Source organism: Pteropus alecto, unplaced genomic scaffold, assembly GCF_000325575.1.
Source record: "Pteropus alecto unplaced genomic scaffold, ASM32557v1 scaffold78, whole genome shotgun sequence".
Taxonomy (NCBI): domain Eukaryota; kingdom Metazoa; phylum Chordata; class Mammalia; order Chiroptera; family Pteropodidae; genus Pteropus; species Pteropus alecto.
This window is the reverse complement of record NW_006443124.1, coordinates 1,143,309-1,164,739: the sequence shown is the minus strand read 5'-3', so window position 1 is coordinate 1,164,739 and position 21,431 is coordinate 1,143,309. Positions and strand designations below refer to the sequence as shown.

The window sequence follows — 21,431 nt, the reverse complement described above, 5'->3', positions numbered from 1 at the left end:
AAGGCTGGGCCCGGGCCTGGGCTTGTTTTTCATGGCTCATTTGCAATGTCCCGTTCTATTCCTGGACTCTCATTCCTTCCCAACTGACACTGGAGCGCAGTGTCCCAGCAGCCACTTTAACAAGATGGCTCTGAAAGTGCTACTCGGCATCAGTTTTTAGAAATTAGCATTTTCCAACGTTTGCTCTAAGAAGGATGGCAGAATATGGCACACCCCTGACTCCCCTCTCAGTGTCTTAAAGGGGCAGCTGCAGACACCATGAGAAGCCTCCTCCTGCAGGCACAAGATGACTCACAGCAGGGTAGAGGAAAGGAAGGGTTTAGAAATTGGATCCCTCTTGCATCCATTCAGGGCAGGCAGGTTGCCTAGTCCCAGAGCCCACCCCAGAGCACACCATTTGACTTGACAAAGCCCCCACTGGTTCCCACCTGTCCAGAGGAAGAGATGAGTAAAACCATTGATCTATGGTTCACAGTCAACCCTGCCGGGGTCTAACCAAGCAATAAACTTGTATTGAGTTCAAACTTTATGGAGAGCACCGGACCCTTGGTGGAAAGTCAAAGGAAACAGAAGACACTGTTTTCCTACCTGGTCCTACCATTTGCAAGATGTGGGGCTGTAGACATATCCCTGCTCTGTAGCTCACATCCCTTATCCGAAGGTGGGATAAGAGGACTCACCTCCTGGACTGTTGTGAGGCTTAGATGAGATACTCTGCATTTGGACATAGTAGTAATTGAGTAATAAATGTAACTTATTGTAGGCACTCAACAATGAATGAGTGGTGTTTACTTTTGAAAAGGTCAAAGTCTGCAGTGAACAGTATATGAGATACACACCAATAAAGAACCTTCTTTTGCGCATGGTGGCTTTTTAGTAAATATTTGTAGAACGTTAATTGTCCTGGAGTATTAAACAGCTACAACAGAGAAGCCACTCATATAATGCTACATAGAGAGGGGTCACTAGTAAATGCAGAGAAAAGATACTGTAGAGAAAAGAGACCAGACTTTATCCTCAGGCTTCCACCACTTATTTAGCAGCTACATGACCTCAGGCAGGGTATTTCTCTCGAGCTTCAAATTCCTTCACCTCTAAAATAACACTTATATCTGCCTCATGGGATGGTTATAAGGACTGAGTGAGATATTGCATCTAAATGCACATTAGCCCAGTTCCTGACCCACAGCAAACACTCACTAAGTGGGTCTTTTATTAGTTATTTTACAGACTAATGGACTTAATAAGGGAAAACAAAAAGAGATTTTCTGAAATGCACTTGCCCACAGGCTAAAATCACCAACTGCTTAGAAACCACTTTCCAGTAGTTTCACTCCCCAAATTGAGAGAGAAAATGCCTCATGTACCTTATTGGGAATTTGAATAGTCTTGTCCTAACTGGAAAAGTCAGTGAGAAACAGAGGATGTTAGTCACTGACTGATAGAATATCTAAAGTGGATAGAATCTTAGACCAAATTGACCAGAAGTGATTCTGCTACTGTCACCCAGTTAGCCCAGCCAAGCCTAAAACATGAACCAGAATCTCACATGCCTAAACCACCTACTTGATAGCTAGGCTCTCTAGCCAGTCCTCCCATGGTTCTCTAAGTTCAAGGTCGTTTGAAACCCTCTAGAGCTGGCCCACTTTTTGGTCTTGGGCAAGTTCCGTCATCTCCATTCGTGCTTTATAATAAAGCATGTCAGAACAGAAAGTTCCTCTAAGATTCACTCACCTACGCACCCCTTCTTGAGACTGGCTCATGCCTGTGTTTGTCTTCACACACACTAGGCAAAGGAAGAACTCGTTCCCGTGAAATGCATTCATGTCATAGTACCAGCATGTGACCTAGGCCAACCCACACCCTCATCTCACAGATGAGAAAACTGAGGCTCGGTGAAGGTTCCATGGGCAATTAGAGGCAAGAAATGGGTGAGCTGGGCCCAGGCCCAAGTCTTCTGATTACCAGACCAGGGCTATTTCTGTTAGGCCAAACTACCTCCTGCATATGCCATAACAAATGAAAGACAGGGTAGCTAGTGGTTGCTCATCATTTATACTTTGTACTGATATATATGTTTACTATTTTTCCACAGACTTAGAGTAAGGGAACTAACAGTTATTGAACATCAACTATATATTGTTGATGCCTTGATCTCATTAAATTCTCATTACAAACCTACAATAATAAAATGTAGCATTTGCTGAGTACTTATTATGTGCCAGGCACTGTTGTAGAGGCTTTACATGTATTTTTACAAGGTACCCAGTGAAGGAGGTACACTGGAGACTGAATCCTACCTCTGCTTACCAAGCCCTGAATGGGACCACATCGGTTCTGTGGTAAGAGTAACTCATCTGCCCAAAGAAATGCCCTTTCCACATATACACAAAGCTAAGGGTGGGTGTGTGATAGCATCCCCATGTGGCTGGTCCTATCACTTAAGATAATGTCACAGCTAGTTAGTGGTAGAGGCAGGCTAGGTTAGGTACTCTGACCCTGATCCCACATATGGCCTTCCTGATAGGCAGCTTGAGATAGACTATCTAATATTACATACACCTTAAGGACAGAAATTCTGACTGCCTTGTTCACTGATGCAGCCCGTGTCTAGAACAGTGTCAGCACACACACAGAAATTCTGACTGCCTTGTTCACTGATGCAGCCTGTGTAGAGGAATGAACAAGGAAGCACTCAGTAAATTTCATTGATTGATTGACCCCCATTTTACAGATCAGGAAACTGCGGGTCAAAAGGACTAAATGACTTGCCGAAGGCCACACAGACAGTAGGAGATATTGTTGGGATTTAAATGCAAATCACTCTGACTCTACAGCCCTTGTTCTTTCCACAGTAACATTCTGTCATTCTCAGCATTTATTGAGTTTAATGAATTCTAATTATGTGCTCAGGATTATGAGGCTACAAAGATTAATAAGATTTAGTTCCTACTCTTAAGAAATGGAGATTCCAGTTATCTGCAAGAATTTATATTTTCAAAATCATATTTGATTTCCTCAATTGAAACAAGTCCAAATGACATAAGCCCATGGTACCTTTCAAGCCAAGAGTGTCTATCCTAGCTCCCAAACCCAGGATTATAAAAGTGGCCCACCAAGGTCCATTTCCTTCTATACACACCGTTGGCTAGGCACATCCGTATACACTGCTGCAGGGAGAATAAATTAAATCTGTGCACACTTGAGATAGCCAGATCCCCATCCTAGCCTTCTCTAATTCGTTTGAAGAGATGTTCACAGGTGAGTTTTTATACACCCCTCCATGCTGTCTTGCTTTCTCCCATGTCTAAGAGTTTACAAAAAAATGAGATACTTAAGTTAGAAAACTAGGCCGGGAAGGTTGTGCTTCTAAAGAAACAATCACATTCTGATCAGGAGCACTAATTCAGGGTTTACCTCATTTTCCTTTGTGGTTTTGTTATCTATAATATTTAGGAGGCAGGAGATGGTTAGAAAAGAGCAGCATTTTTTTTTTAAACCTCTAAATTCATTAATTGAATTCCACAGGACTGTGTGAGCAATCTCTTAATAATCCTACATCAATATAAGAGAAGTTGTAACTAGTTCCCTTAGTATAATTATAGGGCAGCTTTCTGCCAGGTTTTAAAGATAGACTTTGAAATTTTTTTTTTATTTGCCTCCCTCTGTGTGTGGGGAATGGCTCAGGCTCCTGGGATACTGGCCAGAGCTAAACAGGGGCCAAGTGGAGAGAGGCACTATAATTTGGTTCCTGTTCTCCTGTGCTCAAACTGCTGGGAACACAAATATCTTACCCAAATGGTCTCCTATAGAAATCTCAGGGCCTAGAACTACTACCTAAATCCTCCCATTTTTAGATGAGAGAAAAATTGATAAAGCCACAGCCCTAGTAAGATTATGGCAAGATGTATAGCACAAAGCTTCAGATTTTACATTGGAACAATGGTTTCCAAAGTATGGTCCCCAGACCAGTGGCATCAACATCACTGGGAACTGGTTAGAAATGCAAATTATTGAATCCTATCCAAAAAATGAATAAGAAATTTTGGGGGCAGGACTCAGAAATCTGTTTCATTAAGCCTGATGTACCCTAAAATTTGAGAACCACTTCTCTAGGGACGTGATGTTAGTCTTATCTTACTAGCTTTGTCCAGGAGATGAGAATTCTAACTTTTAACATACCTCACACAAAGTATTTACAAACATTAAGATCTTTGGAGTGGAAGAGAGCCAGGTTCAAATCTGAGTTTTGCCACTCACCAGCCATGGGGCCTTAGACAAGTTACTTAACTACTACGCAGCTGTGTGAGGGGGAGGGGAAGATATAGTGTTTGCCAATTCTCATGGTGTAAATGCTCCCATCACAGTGCACTTCAAGCTACCAACATGATGGTCGGCCAACTCAAAAAATTAATGAAAATTTAATGATTAGCTCTCAGAAACTCATGCGAGCTGGTGCCAGCACACCACTGTCACTAAGACTCCATCTTTTCATCTGCCAAGTGAATGCATAATAGTATTTACCTCATAGGGTTATTGGAATGTTGAAGTGAGGAAATAATGAGAGTGGACACTTATTAAGCAATTATATGTGCCAGGCACTTAATATGCATTATATCATTGAATTCTCATACCCATGAAATAGGTGCTATTCTCCCTTCCATTTTAGATATGAGGAAACTGAGCTGAAGTAAGTAGTCCAAGGTCACAGAGAACAAGTGGGAGAATTTGGGTTTGACTCCAGAGCTCAGGAGTGAGAGACATGTGCATAGGCCTCTAAGCATCATGCTTGACACAGGGTGTTGCTCAGTAACTGGCAGCTATTATTATGATAGAAATGAACTTTCTAAACATCTCTCCACTTTGGAGGTAGAAATCAACAGTTCATGAGGAATGAAACTTCTCAGTCACAAAAACATTTATTTTCTTCTGGGAGGGAGGGCCAGTATTTTAATCCATTCGGGCTACTATAATGAAATTCCATAGACTGGGTGGCTTATACACAACAGAAATTTATTTCTCACAGTTCGGAGTCTGGAAGTCCCAGATTAAGGCACTGGCTTGGTCGCCTTCTTCCTGCTTCCTAGCTGGAGCCTTCTTCTCGCCGTGGCCTCACGTGATGGAAGGGCTAGCGGTCTATATGGGGTCTCTTCATATAAACACCAGTCCCATTCATGAGGGTTCTGCCCTCATGACCTGAGCACCTGCCTAAGGCCCCACCTCCTGATGCCATCGTCTTTGGGGTTAGGATTTCAATATATAAATCGGGGGGACAGGAAAACAGCCATGTTACCTGATGGGAAAGCCAGCCATCGATTATTCGTGGAACAGATGATGAGAGAGTCTGGCTGATCGACAGCCTCGGATAACACAGCAACTCACACTCATTTGAGAGGAGTTGTAACCTTCTCCATTCCCCGGATCAATTTGGTGTATGTTTTTTCTAGGTTTTATCTGTGCTTAGACACCAATATATGATTGTATACCTATATGTAGTTTTTCATTGAGTCATACTACACATATTTTTTTGCACTTTGCTTTTTTTCAAACCTAAGAATATATCACGGACATCTTTCTGCTAGCAGTTCACACTGATTTAAAGATTCTCTTTAAATCTGCTTAGCATTCCACAGTAGTTGCATGCTATTGTTTATCTAACCAATCCATGACCAAAGGACATTTAGGCTATTTCTAATTATTTACTGTTATAAACAATCCTGCACTTCACAGTCTTTTACATAGATTCTTGCATGTGTCTGTAGGAGAAATTCCTAAAACCAGGATTTCTGGGTGAAAAGGAACACATAGTTTATATCTTGATCAATGTACCCAAATTGCCTTTTCATCATGAAATTTAAGCTTCCAGCATTTAAGAAGGAAGGTACCCGTTTGCCCATCTCTTACCAACATTGGCATTCCTCTGATAGTTTTTAAAAACTTTTTATTATGAAGTTTTCTACATATAAAAAATAGATAATGTAATAATAAATCGATCACTTGGCTTCCAAAAGTATCAGCATAAGGCCAATCTGATTTCATCCATATCCTACTCACTTTCTCTCCCTACTAGGTTCGATTGAGAAAAAGTTCAAATCATCTTCTTTTATCTGTAAACAACTCAACAGGTACCTTTAAAAGATAAGGACTCTATTTTTTTTAACATAGCCTCAATAGTGTTATCACATCTAAAAATGCTTGCTGTAATCAAATATCTAATCTTTTAAATAGATAAGGACTCTATTTTTTTAACATAGCCTCAATACCATTATCATATCTAAAAATGCTTGCTGTAATCAAATATCTAATCAGTGTTCAAATTTTCACAATTTTTTAGTAATTGGTCTGTTTGACTCAAGATCTACCAGGTTCCACATATTTCATTTGATTGATATGCCTCTTACATCTCTTTTAGTCTCTAAGTTTCAAACACACACACACACAACATACACACACACACACACACACACACCTCCTCTTTTTTTCCGTGCTATTACATTTGTCTTATAGTTTCTCATTTTCTGAATTTTTCTTATTGCATCCCTGTGGTATCATTTAATATGTTCTTCAGTCCTCTATATTTCCTGTAACTAATAATTAGATCTAGAGCTGTGCTGTTCAGTATAGTAGCCACTAGCCACATGTGGCTATTTAACTTCAAATTTAAATTATTAAAAGTAAATAAAACTTAAAATCTCTTTCCTTGTTTACATTAGCCACATGGCAAAGACTCAGTAAGTGCTGGGGCCAGTGGCTGCTGTATTAGACAGTACAGGAAGCACATTTCCATCATCATGCAAAGTTCTACAAGACCGAATGCTTCTAGAGGCATAATCGGATCCTCTGATGATTGGTTAATCATATTTTTTCTCATATATGCTCAAGAGCATAGATGAAAACCCCGAAGTTTATACTACTAAGCAGGCTCAGGCAAAATAAGGGAAATAACTAACATGCCAGACTCTACTCTTGCCTGTTTTAAGTGGCAGCTGTCTATGTTTACAGAAGATGATTAGATGTTTGTAATAAATGCCTCAGGTAAGTATGAGATTCTATGGTGCCAAAAGGTTAGCAGATCCCCAGTGTGTAAGCAGCCTTGATCCTTTTCTGCTTCCTCAGAGGGAAATTAAGGGAATCAATGCTAATCCATAAGGCTTAGTTTTGCAGTTATTACAGGACGTGCTGGTTCCAGAATATTCCTAAACACTTCTCCTTTCCTGAAGGTTCTGTCTGGAGCATTCTTCCTGACTGTGTCTTTGTCTTGGCATGCGTGTAATGAACACATTTCACAGCACACCAAACAGGTTTCTCAGCTTGCTTCTGCCATACTTTGCAAAGCCCAGAGGGGCCGTGGTAAGGCAGGGAAGGTGAGCACCTGCAACTGGCAGTGGAGCAATCTGGCTGGCTGCACATTCCAGCAAGGGCCTCACCAGGTTTCTGAGAAAACTTCAACCAATCTATGAGGAAATAGCTTCTTTTGGGTCCTGATAGGAGATAGTATAGAAAAACAAAGTATTCAGTAAATTTGAGGTTAAGAGACCATCATTCATGAATTCATTTCTTCTAAAAATGCTTATTGAGCCAGACATTGTATTTGGCACTAGGATCCACGGTAAGCTGGATAAAAGTTTCTACCCTCTCCAAGTTTACAATCTGGTAGAGAAGGAAGATCAATAAACAAGCCACTTCAACACCATTTGACAAATACCATGATAGGGGTGCTAGGGAGCATCATAAAAGCACCCTGACATGGGTACCCAGAGACATAATGTTTCAGCTGAGACCTACAAAACAAGTAGCAGTTGGGCAAGAGAAGGAGCGGGTAGAATACAGAAAGAACATTCTTGGAAGAACTTAAGAAGTGAGAGTACATGAGCCATTGGTAGTACAAAAAGATGTTCACTGGCTTCAATCGGCAGCGTGAGAGGAGTATGGCCAGAGTCAAGAGCAGAGAGATAAGAACCAGTAAACTCCAGCTATGTGAGCTGAGGCAAGTCATATTTTCCTGTGCCTCAGTTTCTTCCTCTACCAAATAAGCATAGTAATTCTTACCATGCAGTGGTGTGGTCAGAGCTCAATTGCATAACAGATGCAAAAGGATTTTACAAACCATATCCTAAAATCCCAGTTGCAGAAAGACCATGTGCCAGTCTGGAGAGACCTTTAACCTCTGGAGACAGTGTAAGTTAGACAGGGAGCTGTGTAGTGCTGTTGGAACAGGCTCCTTGCTGGCTCCTGAAAGGCAATAACGCACATGTCTTGTGTCTTCCCAATTCCGTATTCACTGACATCAGGTTGGTAGCCAAGGTAGGAGTATTTACACTGTGGAAGTTGGCACGAATCAAAGCCCCCCTCGCCCAGCTGCGTTACAAGCACACCACTGGGTGATGGCAAAAGTAATAAGAAGAGGAAGAACCCTGGGGCAGCAATTACCAAGAAATGTCCATCCACAACAAAAAAGATGTTTGAAAAAGTGACTATCACTTTTTCTGCCATCTGAAACAGGCCCCCTCCCCCAAAGCCAGTCATTAGAGACGAGAACAGGAGGGCCACTCCTTCATGCCAACCCATTCCCAGACATGCCTGAGAAGTGTCAGTGACACCGGGTCATGGAAATGAGGTTGGAGCCTCTCAGATCAACAGCTGCTGAGAGCTGCTTTCTTTGGCTCATATGGCCAGCGATAAATTGGATTTCAATGTTCTGAATAGGCGGAAAAAGATATCTCCTTGCTCCCTCCTGCTCCCTTTCCTGGAGTTACCAGCTGGCGGTTTTTGTCACTCATCATGGCTGCCTGCAGTAGAGATTATATACTTGATGAAGAGGACATGTGGGAAAGAAAAAGTCTTCAACAGTAGGAATCTCCCAGGCAGGTATCCTTTGGAAAAACTGGGATGTGGACATAGCCCAAAGCACATTTTAAATAATGGGGCTTTTTAAAAAGGTGGTCTAGAAAAATACTATTTTTATCTGTGGGTAGCATGCCTGGATACTCTCCAATCCTGGAAAAATAACTAGTTGGGTATGCTGGAATTTTATGTCAGGAGCAGAGATAGCAAAATATCAAAGTTGAAACTGTGTTTAAGTGGAATGGTATGGTCTAATATTCATTCATTCATTCATTCACATATTAATTCAGCAAATACTTATTGAGTACTTAGTAGGTACAGCTAGGAAGTCCCATATAGGCATTCAGTTCCTTTTTGTTGAGTGAATGAGTAGATGGCCATCGCTTTGCCAGGTGTTAGGAGTTTAAAGATGAACAAGTCATAGTCTGTGCTGCTACAGAGTTCAGATCTGGTGGACAGGCAGAGAGGTAAACCAGCAATTACAATACAAGATGATGAGTCTGTGATAGGGGAAGTATGGGATCCAGTGGCTCAACTCAGCATTGGGGGAAGAGACAAGAAAGGCTTTCTTAAGACAAAGATGCAGAAGATATAGAGGCAGTGTCAAGGATATTGGCTCCTATCTGGACACGACCTCATGGAAATAAAGAACTGTTCACATATTCTGCAATATCTCATATTCCTAGAACTGTTGACTATCTCAGAATGAAAAATGATTGCAAATAACTGCTGAAACACTTCTACAGCTTAATCATAGGAGACAGTTTCCATTTCTCAGGGACTTTCAGAGGGTTTCCCTATAGTCAAGCTTTCTACTTGAAAGAAATAACCCTATGGAACAGATGACATGTGGGTCTTTAGCATCGTTCTGATATACAGATACTCACTCCTAACATGGGATCCAGCTCTATAGGCAGGCAAGGTGCTTTTTCTCCAAGGTCATCACGGTTCCATTTGGTATAAATGAGAGGAATGCTCTGAATTTTAATTTAAAAGAGGCTGACAAGTTGCAGATTTGCAGAAGGTCTTGGGGTAAACATCTTGACTTCAAGGACAGCTAAACTGAGAGAATTCTAACTTCCCAGGGCTTGCTGTTTTCAACAAGGGTCATGCAGGCTTTTCCCTTTGAATCACCAAATTATAGTACAAATAGGTGTAAATATGCACGCACACACACAGAGACATGCAAGTCTTAAAGGATAGAGACAAATTAAGAAGTAATCCATTTGAAATCAAAATACAACTTTTTGACGATAGAGGACAAGCCTGCCACTTTAGCTCTTCTCTCCAAAGTCATTTTCCCCAAAGGACTGGGAGCATTCACAGTCACCTCATTACGCACCACAGCAGCCTGCCCTGCTGGTGGCACTTTCACCTCACTAGCAATTCTAAGGAGGACTACATACACAAAAATAGAGAGAATAATATCGCCTTCTACCCATGACTCAAATTTCAACGCCTTATCTACTTTTTGCCAATTTGATTTCATTTCATCTATTACCTTTATTTCTATAGTATTTTAAAGATTCTTCTGGAGCGTTGATCATTCACCTTAACATTCTCTTATCTTTAGAGTTGGAAGGAATGGTAAAAAAAAAAAAAAATCACCTCTTCTCTTTGTAGTTAAATAAACTGAGGCCCAAATTTGTTCAGTGTCTCACTCAAGGACACAAAACGCTATTTGCGTATCATATCTAGAGGCCACCTCAATCCCCCAGACCAGATGGCCCCATTATGAGAAACTCTTTGCTGTTTGCCTGGTCATGTTGTCACTAGTCATTCCAACTTCAGCTCTAGAAATCTTCGCAAGGAGGTGAAAGAGAGAAAAAATTTGGGGGGAAAGCCAATGACCATGTAACCAAAGCCTTTTTTTCCCCACTAAGTCAAGAAAGGTATTAGGTGTAGGAGGGTCATGTGACTCATCTTTCCTCCCTCTGCATGGGAGATTTTGGCTCAGTTTCTCAAACCAAATGGATCAGGTGCCGTACTTTTAGGAAAAGCTCACCCTGGAAATGGCAATAATGGGTGGAAGCAGAATAGCCTCCCAGAATAAGTGAAATCGCTTCTCCCCTTGTCCTGCAGGCACCCACACACCTCTAGCCCTTCCTCACAGGTGCCCTGTGCTCTTTTGGAGGAAGAGATGCCAATGGTAATGCTTTGGTTCCCTGGAGAATTCAGTAGTATAACACTGAACATCTCTGGGACCTGGCACCCAGCCCATTTCAAAAGCAATCCCAAGCTATTTATTAAGAACCAGCTTATGTTTGGAGCCAGGGATATGGCTATGAACATGTCTGGGATTACCTCCTATGATGATGGAATGAGATCACCCCAAAGTGAGATAATTGAGGAAAATTTGGTGAAATGAAGTATTTCAGAGGCAACCAGATCTGATCCTTTTGAGTGAGTGCTGGGAGTTCTCCCTCCTCATGGGAGACAGGGAAGCATGTGCCCAAGGGCCAGCCAGCACTTTCTAATATACACATCATTGCCCCCAACAAATCTGCTCCAAAAGAATTATCATGGTGAGGGAGGGAGGCAAGGTGGCTCAGCTGACTAAGCAGAGGCTAGGAAGTTAGGATCCAGGGCAGTTAGTTGACCCTTTGTCTCACCAGTAGAGTGAAGTCACAGGGGAAGTCACATTTACCTTGCCCAGTATTCCCACGGCCTGTTCTGCTAATCCTGCAAAGTGATTCAAATGCAAATATAAATCACATTTGCAGAGTAAACCTTCTGAGAAGCAGGTCAGCAAAGAAACCTGCATGACTTTGTTTAACTTAGTGTTTCCTAAGCTTATTTGAGTATTGAACATTTTTTGATTGTATGTAGCACAAAATGGTTAAAATTCAGGGCAACTTGGAAAATATGACCAAACTCTTTTTTTTTTTTTTTTTAATTTTCCACCTCATGTCGTTAGATTTGCTTTCGTTATTATCAGTCATATTTATTAACCTTGCATGCGTCCTTTTCCTCCAGGAATGATAATTCTTGGATGTTTTTTTGATTAATTCACGAATGCATTCATCCATCAAGCATTTATTAAATACCCGCTCGTGTCCAGACCTCAGAAATAGAGATACAGAGGTGCTTCGGACACAAATCTTGAATTCTCCAGCAGAGAATTTATAGCCTGGTGAATGACAACTCAAGCCAAAGGCCAGAATATTTTTTCTTGGCTCCATTCTGCAGTGATGGGTGATCTCATGGTCAACTCAGGGAAGTATTTAGCTCAGCATGTTGATTTTGGCCCCACCTGATGCCAGAGAGAGAACAAGGCCAACTCCTTTCTAAATGAGCGGGAAGTGTCAATAGTGCCTGGTGAAGAGCTGGTCACTTAGTAGCAAGTCGAGTTCTCACCCCAAGCTCAGCTTGTCCCTTGTGCCCCTCACTATGGTGGTTCTGCTCCACTTGCACTCTTTTTCTCTTACGCTATTATCAATCCACATGCCTCCTTCATTATTTTCAAATTGGAAATCAGCTCAGCGCTCTTTGGCAGCTAGACCTCCTGCCGTTTCTGAATTCTGCTATTGAATATTCCCTTGTTGTGCAGTTTTGTTGTTTCTGTGTTTCTCATATGTATTAGTCAGGACTTGTTCAGTTTCAAGTATCAGAAAATAAGTCCAAGTAGTTTAAGTAATAAACAGTATATTGGGAATATGATCTCATTTAACTGTATATCCTTCAGGCACAGCTGGATCTAAGTGTTCAGATTTTCTCATCAAGGCTCCATTTATCTAGTTACCTGTCTATCTCACTATAGCTTTAGTTCTGCTGCCTTCTGCAGCTTCATTTAGCAAGGTGTGTCCACTGGTTGGGAAATATCACCACTGGTAGTCCGAGGCTTACCACTTCAAGGCTTGTGATCCAAAAGTAAGAAAAACTCTTTTTGGTATCTATGTATAAAACTTCAAAGGAGATTCGAATTGGCCCTGTTTGGAGCACATGCCTGACTTGTACTAAGCACTATGCCAGCAGGACTTGGGGACTCTTAAGTGGCTGGCCCAGGCTACATAACCCTGTGTGTGTGGTACGTTCAGAGTGAATAACATGCCTATCGGAAAATGGGAAGCAAAGAGCTGGTTCCTGAGAAGGGATGCTTGCCATAATTTTACTACCAACATTCATAATTACTCCAACATATTTTCACTCTTAGTGTCTTCACATGCCCTGTGTTCTTGTTTCTGAGTTCTGTGCATCATCCCTCCATCAACAGCATGACCCTTGTGGCTTTCAGACCCTACTGAGATGACATATCAATAGACAAATTACAGAAGCACAGAAATGTTGAGCTTTTTGAATCTCAGAAAAAAAAAGCATTTTAGGCACACACAAATTTCCATTGTATTATCTTTCTGGAAAACACTAGGAAAAAGAGTTTGGTAATGACCTGACTGTGAGACATCCATACCCACTGTATCCCCATTTCCCCTCCCGCCTGCACCTGGGGCAACAATTATAGGTGATGAACGCTGTTACCAACAAGACAACACTGATAGCTGATGTGGCGCTTGGAGTCATTTTCCCTTGAGAGAACAGTTGAGGACTGGATAGAATCAACCAGCTGAGTCTCTTCAGGTGCTTAACTTTTATGTGAGGGCTCTGGAGTTCAGTAATTCATGCTAATGCAGCCAGAAAGAAGCAAATTGCATTCACACCCTATTCAGATTTAATTACAAAACAGAGCCTCAAATGAGTTTTATGATGGAAAAACATACTTTGGTGACTTCAGTCGGATGAAAGAGACTGAAGATTCTTTGAGGTCAAATAAGCCTAAGTCGGCCTCGGGGCTGCCATACACTGGCTATGTGACCTTGCATGGTGACATCGAACATCTCAGAATTTCTGTTTCTTCTTCACTGAATTGGGGTGATACTTCCTTTTCACAAGGTTTTGAGATCATATGAATGAGATAATATATGGAAAATGCAGTTTTGCAATAACATAAGAAAAATTTCTATGGCTTGCCGGAACCACGATCAATGTTAACTTCCTTCTCCTCTTCAGAGTCTCTCTCTTTCTCTCCCTTCCCTTCTTCCTTCTTTACGATATAGAAGCCAGTATTTCCTATGGATATGAATGTGGAACTCAGAATGCCAGGAAGAAATTATCCAAATGAAGAGAAAGAAGATGAAAAGAGTTTTCATGTTAAAAATAGAATTTATAATTCCCTTTCCCAATAGTTACCTATACTGAAGGGAGATGGAGAAAAGATGATTCTGTGTGTGTTGGGTTTGGGGGAGATAATACATTTATTGATACTCATTTTATATAGTTCAGTGAAATAATCTATAAATATAAAAGCATTTTTCTTTTGTATACCACCATGGTCCATGTAAATATTCTGCAATCAGTCATCTACAGGCAGTACTCCAAGTCACACTGTGAGTTTTACAGACCTAAATATATGTATTTCATTAAACAGTGGCACTTACGTACTCAAGTGGTCCAGTGACTTTGGAATATATGACCACTGGGCGTATGGAGTAAAAGTAATATGCAAGTTTAAATCAGTGGAAAAGGTATCAACCATCAACCAAAAGAAACAAGTATGAATTAATATCCTACCTGAAGAAAGTACCACAGTTGATACTTGGTATCATAATACTGAAAACGATATATGTTTGACCACACATGTTGGGGTGCCATGCATTTTCTCCAACTCCAGTGGACAGTCCACCAGTGCCTTAGGGCAATCAATGTTCAACAAAACTTTAGCACTATCTCAAGGTTTCAGAGTTAATGCATTTTCAAAGAGACTTAAGCATTTAGCACAATTTTAGTTTTATATACATGGTCAGTAGCCATGAAAGTACATAAGCCACTTGCACTGGATGTCTTCCAGAAAAGAAAGGAAAAAAAAGCATCTTAGCCTTTTATAAAACCTCCATCAAAATTTCATTGCTCCCATTTTAGTTAGAATAAGATATACCTCAGATATGAGAGCGTCAGACTTGGACACTGGGGTAGCTTTGTGAAAATACAGCTACTTGAATCATACTCTAAGAGATTCTGGTCAAATAGGTCAGGGATGGGGTCCAGGAATCTGCATGTTTAACATCTCTCAGGATTCTGATACAGAATCAGTGGCGAACCACAGACTTGAGAAACACTGGCTGACTGGTTGAGAACTTGGGCTTGGAGATAGACTTGAGCTCAAATTCCCCACTTTCTAGCTTCATGAAGTTGGGCAACTTTTCAAGCTCTCTGATACCCAGTTTTCTAATCACAGTTTGTTATGAGAATTACATAAATATATTGTGGAGTGCTTAGCACAATGCCTGGCACATCAATAAATATGAGCTGTTGATATTATCATTATTATGCAAAGTCAAGGGGGCTTTCTCTTTTCTTAATTTTTTTCATTCTTTTCTTTTTACAAATTTAAAGTAACAGTACATTAAGCAAAATGGGAATTTATTTAGCTTTCAGACAAAAAAGTATGGAAGTAAAGTAGTACATGTACTGGCCTAGCAGCTCTGCAACCTAGAATACTTTCTTTCCTATTTAGGTGAGCCCTTCATCATCCTTGTTTAGGGTGGCAGCTGGAGCTCCAACAATCATGCCTGCATTCCACATAGCAGAAGAAAGGAAAAGAGAAATTGGTTTCTCTCAGTAAGGACACTTTCTAAGAATTATTTACATCCCATTAGCCAGAACTTAGCTGTCAGGGAGCTAGAAAATGTGACTGGTGTTCTAGGTGGTCATGTACCCAGAAAATTGTGATTTATATTACAATGGAAAATTAGAGGGAAGGAATGTTCCCTGACATACCGAACCCTAGGAGTTCAGCACGGTCAGATCATCCCCCAGAAATCTTCTGCTCTCATCCTGCGTCCATCTACCTGCTTATTTCTCAGGTTAGGAACATCTTTTCCAAAAAAGATAGTTGCATCCTTTGGTGAGCCTACTCAGCTTGGCTTATTTTCTTCCTAAATTACTCCCATACTTTTCACTTCTCATCTCCTTAGTTTCATTCGTTTTATTTTTACTATCTAATTTTAATAGGCATTACAATTATTTCATTGTAGAAAAGTTAGAAAACACTGCTAAGCATTTAGGGAAACATGTTTTTTTAATATTCAGTAATCTTACTCCATAGAAATAACCACTCTTAAATGTTGGTGTAGAGCCATCTAGCATTTTCCCCAGGTAAAAATAAACATATATAACTATAACGAAAGCCTAGTCTACGTAAGTGTTTTAGCCTCTTCTGTTATACTTAACAATATATTATGAGTATTTTCAGTGTTATCAATTATAGATCAACATCATCACTTTTAATGACCGCAGGGAACTCTATTGTGTGGGTGTATCATAATTTATTCAATCAATTTCGTTTCTCCACTGCACTGTGCTAAACCTCCGAGCACACACATCTTTGCTCAGTTGTCCGCTGGTTTTCCAGGGGAGGAGCTGTGCTCCTGTGGTTTTCTGACTTCCCGGGCTCTCCTTACTGTGTCCTGGGACCAGCAGAAAAGCACCGCTCTCCCATCTCATCAGCAATATCATGCTGTTCAGATCTCGTCTCTACCCCTAAGCTGCTTGAAATTCCTTTTCAAATGAACACTGCAGACTCAGAATTTCCTTGAAGAACTGTAATGCCATCTTACACCCCCTTACAAATAGCAGTCTGTCCCCAGAAGAGGGGACTTTTTCACCCCGGTGCTAAGAAAAACACAAAATACAATCCCAGGTGACGCTGACAGGCTTTCTATTAAACTTACATTATTAGAACTTTCAGTTTGCCAGACTATCTTCAAGAAAGGCCAGAGAGAGGCCATTTCTGTGTGGAAAAACCAGTTTCTATTAGGAAAAAAAAGTACATTTGAATGAAATGGTTATTTAGACAGACGACTGATTCGACAAATGACAATTCTTTAGCTGACTTTTTTAACTTGATGACTGATTCCTAATTAATTATTTCTTTGTCTCAGTTGTGCTTCCTAATGATTCAAACACTAGTGAGGTTTACCATTCTAGAGAAGGCTGAAGACAAACTATGTTGCATCACTCTTGTATAACGCTTTCTATTCTCAGGGAGTTTTTCACCTCAGTTTTCTTCCCATCAATACTGAGGAATAGGTAGAACTGAAATCATTAGCCCTCCATTATAGATGATGATGATAATAAGAGATGTCATTTATTGAGCAAATACTACATACCAAACAATATGCTAAAAGTATTATGATATTATTTATTCTTCACAATTACTCTAATGAGGTAGGTATTCTATTTGTGCCCCATTTTATAAGTGAATACAGTTTAAGAAAGATTAAATAACTTGACCGAGTAATTGGAGTAACAGACAGGGAAAGCGATGGAGTCAGAATTCAAAATCAGTATTCAGGCCCCAGAAGGCGTCACTGACCCTCCCGGCTCTAAGCTAAGTACATAAGACAATCAAGTTCGCATAGTTGTGGAGTCAGGTCCAAAATCCTGTTCCCTGCCTAGTGATTAAGAACAGGGGCTCTAAAATCAGATGGCCTGAGTTCAGATCCTATATCTGCCACTTCCCAACTATATCACCTTAGGCAAGTTACTAAACTACTTTGTGCCTCAGTCACCCTACTTAGAAATGGAGATAATTAGAATGTCTGTCTCAAAGATATGATCCACAGATCATATAATTCTACTGTATAATTCAACATGTAATTCGTCACCTAATTCTATTCATTTACAACAATCTATTTTGTTGTAAACATTGCATTTGATGTTTACAGATCCAAGAGACGATTCGCATACAGCACTTAGCAAAGGAAGTGGTCAATAGTTAATTAGTAATCTGATACCTTCTGTCCTTCTAGCCTCTAAGCTAAGTCTGCATTTTATTGGTCTGTGCCACTGCAGGTGCCTCGAGCAAAGGCCTTATGCAACTACCGAGGGCAGAATCCCGGGGACCTGAGGTTTAATAAAGGAGATGTCATCCTGCTCCGGAGACAGCTGGATGAGAACTGGTTCCAGGGGGAGATCAATGGAGCCAGTGGGTTCTTCCCAGCCAGCTCGGTGGAAGTCATCAAGCAGCTGCCCCAGCCGCCCCCACTCTGCCGGGCCCTCTACAACTTTGACCTACGAGATAAAGACAAGAGTGACAACCAGGACTGCCTGACCTTCCTCAAGGTAAGATTCTGGGCCGCCACCAAAGTCACTAGCAATCACATAGAGACTACGACAGAACCTAAAGTTGTTCGTTTAATATTTGCTTATTTTCTTAATGATATATTTTATACATAAATGTATATATGTATGTATATATGTGTGCATATATATGTAATGTGTGTGTAATTCAAACTACGTAGATGTGAACTCACTAGAGAAATCTAATAACAGTTTGATAGAAATCCTTAAACTTTTTCTATTGCGATTACAAAAATAAGTATTTACACCTTGATTCATTCATTCGACAATCACTTTTGAGCACCTATTCTTTGCAGGCACCTGGGATAAGCATGAACAAGTCACAGTCCCTGCCCTCAGACAGAGTAGTGGGGGAAACAGGCATGTGGACAGAAAATTATAAACATGGTTTGATAGCATGCTTGCAAAACTATAGCTTTTACCTCTCTATCATGTATCTGTAAGGGTATTCTTACTGACCAAGTTCTCATCACCTAATTCTTCTCATTTATAGCAGTCTATTTTGTTGTAAACATTGCATTCACAGCACTCAAAATACACATCATAACATAATTATACCTTTATACATAAATAACCTCTTTCAAGATATATTTTTCCAAGGACATTAATTACCCTAAGATTTTTTTGCCTCTTTTTTTATTGGATGATTCTTCACCATATGCAAGTAAGAACACTTCTGCTGAAGTCTAGACTACTTTAATTCTCTGTGTTCAGTATTTATTATTCCTTAAACATTCAAATTTTCTCATAGAAACCAAAGTTGAAGTGATTTCCATTCTTTGCTACTTATAAGTAGATCAAATAGGAGGAATGGCATTGTTACAATAGCTCAAGAAAGGTCTTCTGTTGTGTAGAGCATCTTTATTCCATCACTTCCATGGACTGTGATGAGATTTATTTCAGAGTCTCTCAAACCAGATAACCTCACTCTTCTTCATAGTTTAAAACACTGATCATTATTTTCTTGGCACTTCAGAGTCCTCTAAGGAAGGTCATTCTGTAGCCCAAACTGCAAAGTCTATACTTCAACTGCAGTGAGAGGAAGGACAGCTCAATTCCACAACTATTTATTCAGTATTTACTTTATGCTAAGCATTAGACACTGAGCCCTGGGGACACAACTGGAGGAACACATAGGCAGGAAGTGTTATCTGCTTTTTTCTCCTCTCTGGGAATTTACAAATTAGGACACTTATTCCACCTGCTTGGTTCATTTGGTAAGCCCACCCAAGTGCTAAACTGCCCTCTGGAGATAAAGTGATGAGTCATTGTCCCTACCTTCACAGAGCCAGCAGTTCAGTGGAAGGAATAGACATGTAAATTGGAAATTATGACAAGGAACCAGAAGAGAGAATTTGATCTATTCTGGAGGGCTATGGAAGGAAGGCTGAGACCATACCAGGAAATCCCATGGTCTTCCTAACCTCAGCGTGTCCAAATTAAACTGAAGACCTTCCTTCCCAAAGCTGCCCTTTTCCTGGTGTTTTCTGTTTCCGTAAACTATACAATTTATTCACACATTCATTTATTCATGCATGCATGCACGCATTCGATAAATATTTACTGGGTGACTACTAAAGGGGAGCTGGGGACACAAAAATGAACAAACAGACACGGGCCCTGCACACGTGTAGTTTATGATCTGATGAGCTAGACAGGCATTAAAGAAATAATTACCTCTAAATGTGTCATTGCAAATTGTAGTAAAGACAGAAAAAACTAGAAAAGGTATAATGCAGTAAATTAATTTAGATTTCAATGCATGGGGCATTGGATCAGAAGGTCAGAGAGGTCAGTGGATGAACATTCAGGTTTAGATTGATGAACAGGTATGGACATGGAAAGGTGTCCCTGATATGGTGTTAAATGAAAAATCAGAGCATCCAGTATAACTACATTTGTATGAAGTATAAGACTACGCAAAATGAACATATATGCCAGACAGCAGAAGACTGATTACCTCTTGCTCGGTGATAGGAAGGGCACAAAGGAGCCTTCTGGGTACTAGAAATTTTCTATAACTTTTGATATGGATGGAAGTTTTGTTTCTATAATCAATACAAAATGCGTTAAGCTTTACATCTAAACTTTGTGTTCTTATGTTCTTTATTGTATACATGTATGTATGTTGTGGAAAAGCTTTTAAAAATTAGTATGTTTATATGTATGTTTATATATGTTTTATCGTCATAGAAAAGAATCTGGAAAAAATGTGTTAACTAAGACGTTAACAGTGGGTTTATCTCTATTGTAGCAGAATTTTTTCTTTGTTTTGCTTATCTGTATTTTCAAATGTTTTCTACATATAACCTTTTGTAATAAGAAAAAGTTTGAATAAAAAGCCACTTTACATTTGATACATTAAATATTGAATAGGTTCTGAAAAATCTTCAAAATCAGAATGAAATTCAGGCTTCTTTTTTCTAAGATAAAAGTCTGTCTCCAATGGCCTTTATCTTGATTTCTCCATCTCTTTCAGATTAATTTAAATAAAAAGCCCAGATTCTGCTGGTAATTAAAAATTAGAAACATTTCTAAATTTTCCTATTGGATTCCATTGATCCTCTAAATTATTTCTATTTCTCTTGTGGTCTTGGTGACCCAAATTCTGCCTTGTATGAAGAAAGATGATTTAGCAGGAAAATTTTGTAAATAAAGCATGATAAGACATTTCTTGCACCTTACTCCATCTGGGACTCCAAGCTGGTGTCCACTGAGAGCTTTTGCCACCTGAAAACCAAGAGTAAACGCTGACCATAAGACTTCTCTCTTTCAGGATGATATCATCACTGTGATCAGCCGAGTGGATGAGAATTGGGCAGAAGGAAAGTTAGGAGACAAAGTAGGCATCTTTCCCATCTTGTTTGTAGAGGTACGTGAGTATCAAGTCTATATCTAATACAGGCTTACTCAGAAGTGTATGTGTGCTACAGTGATTCCTGAGAGTAATTTCTGTTTGATCTGGGGCTTATTTCAGAACTAACTAAAGTTTCTAAAGAAAAGAGGCCAGATGATAATACCCAGTTCTGGCAAGAGTGTGAGGAAATAGGCCTTTTCATTCTGCTGTTAGGAATGTAAATTGGTACAGTCTCTCATGTCTAAACTCAAACTCATATCAAGAGCATTGAAAGTACACATTTCCTTTGGGTCAGCAATTCCACATCTGAGAGTTTATTGTAAGGAAATATTAAAACAAGAATGCAAAGACATATGTATAAAATGTACAAAAATGTTCACTATGACATTGCGTATAATGGTAAAAAACAAATAATCTAACTATTCGACAGTGAGGATTTGGTTTTTAAAAATAATGGCGATGGAAAATATATACCCATTAAAAATAATGTTGCAGTAGAATATTCAGTATCATGGAGTATTTGGTATTATGGAATAATGTTTATGATTTAATGTTAAGTGAAATAAAGTTTATGGGTACAGAATTTCAGATTTAG

The 21,431-nt window shown here is 39.9% G+C and overlaps 1 protein-coding gene across 2 annotated transcripts in view; it reads left to right on the top strand.

The window, feature by feature from the left end:
* The window catches only part of SH3RF2 (SH3 domain containing ring finger 2), a 109,130-nt gene that overhangs the window by 25,173 nt on the left and 62,526 nt on the right, over nucleotides 1–21,431 (top strand). For both annotated transcript variants that reach the window (XM_006922968.3, XM_015598207.2), the window contains exons 3-4: nucleotides 17,692–17,961; nucleotides 20,756–20,851. In XM_006922968.3, coding sequence (XP_006923030.1) covers nucleotides 17,692–17,961; nucleotides 20,756–20,851 — 366 coding nt within the window. The remainder of the gene's footprint in view (nucleotides 1–17,691; nucleotides 17,962–20,755; nucleotides 20,852–21,431) is intronic.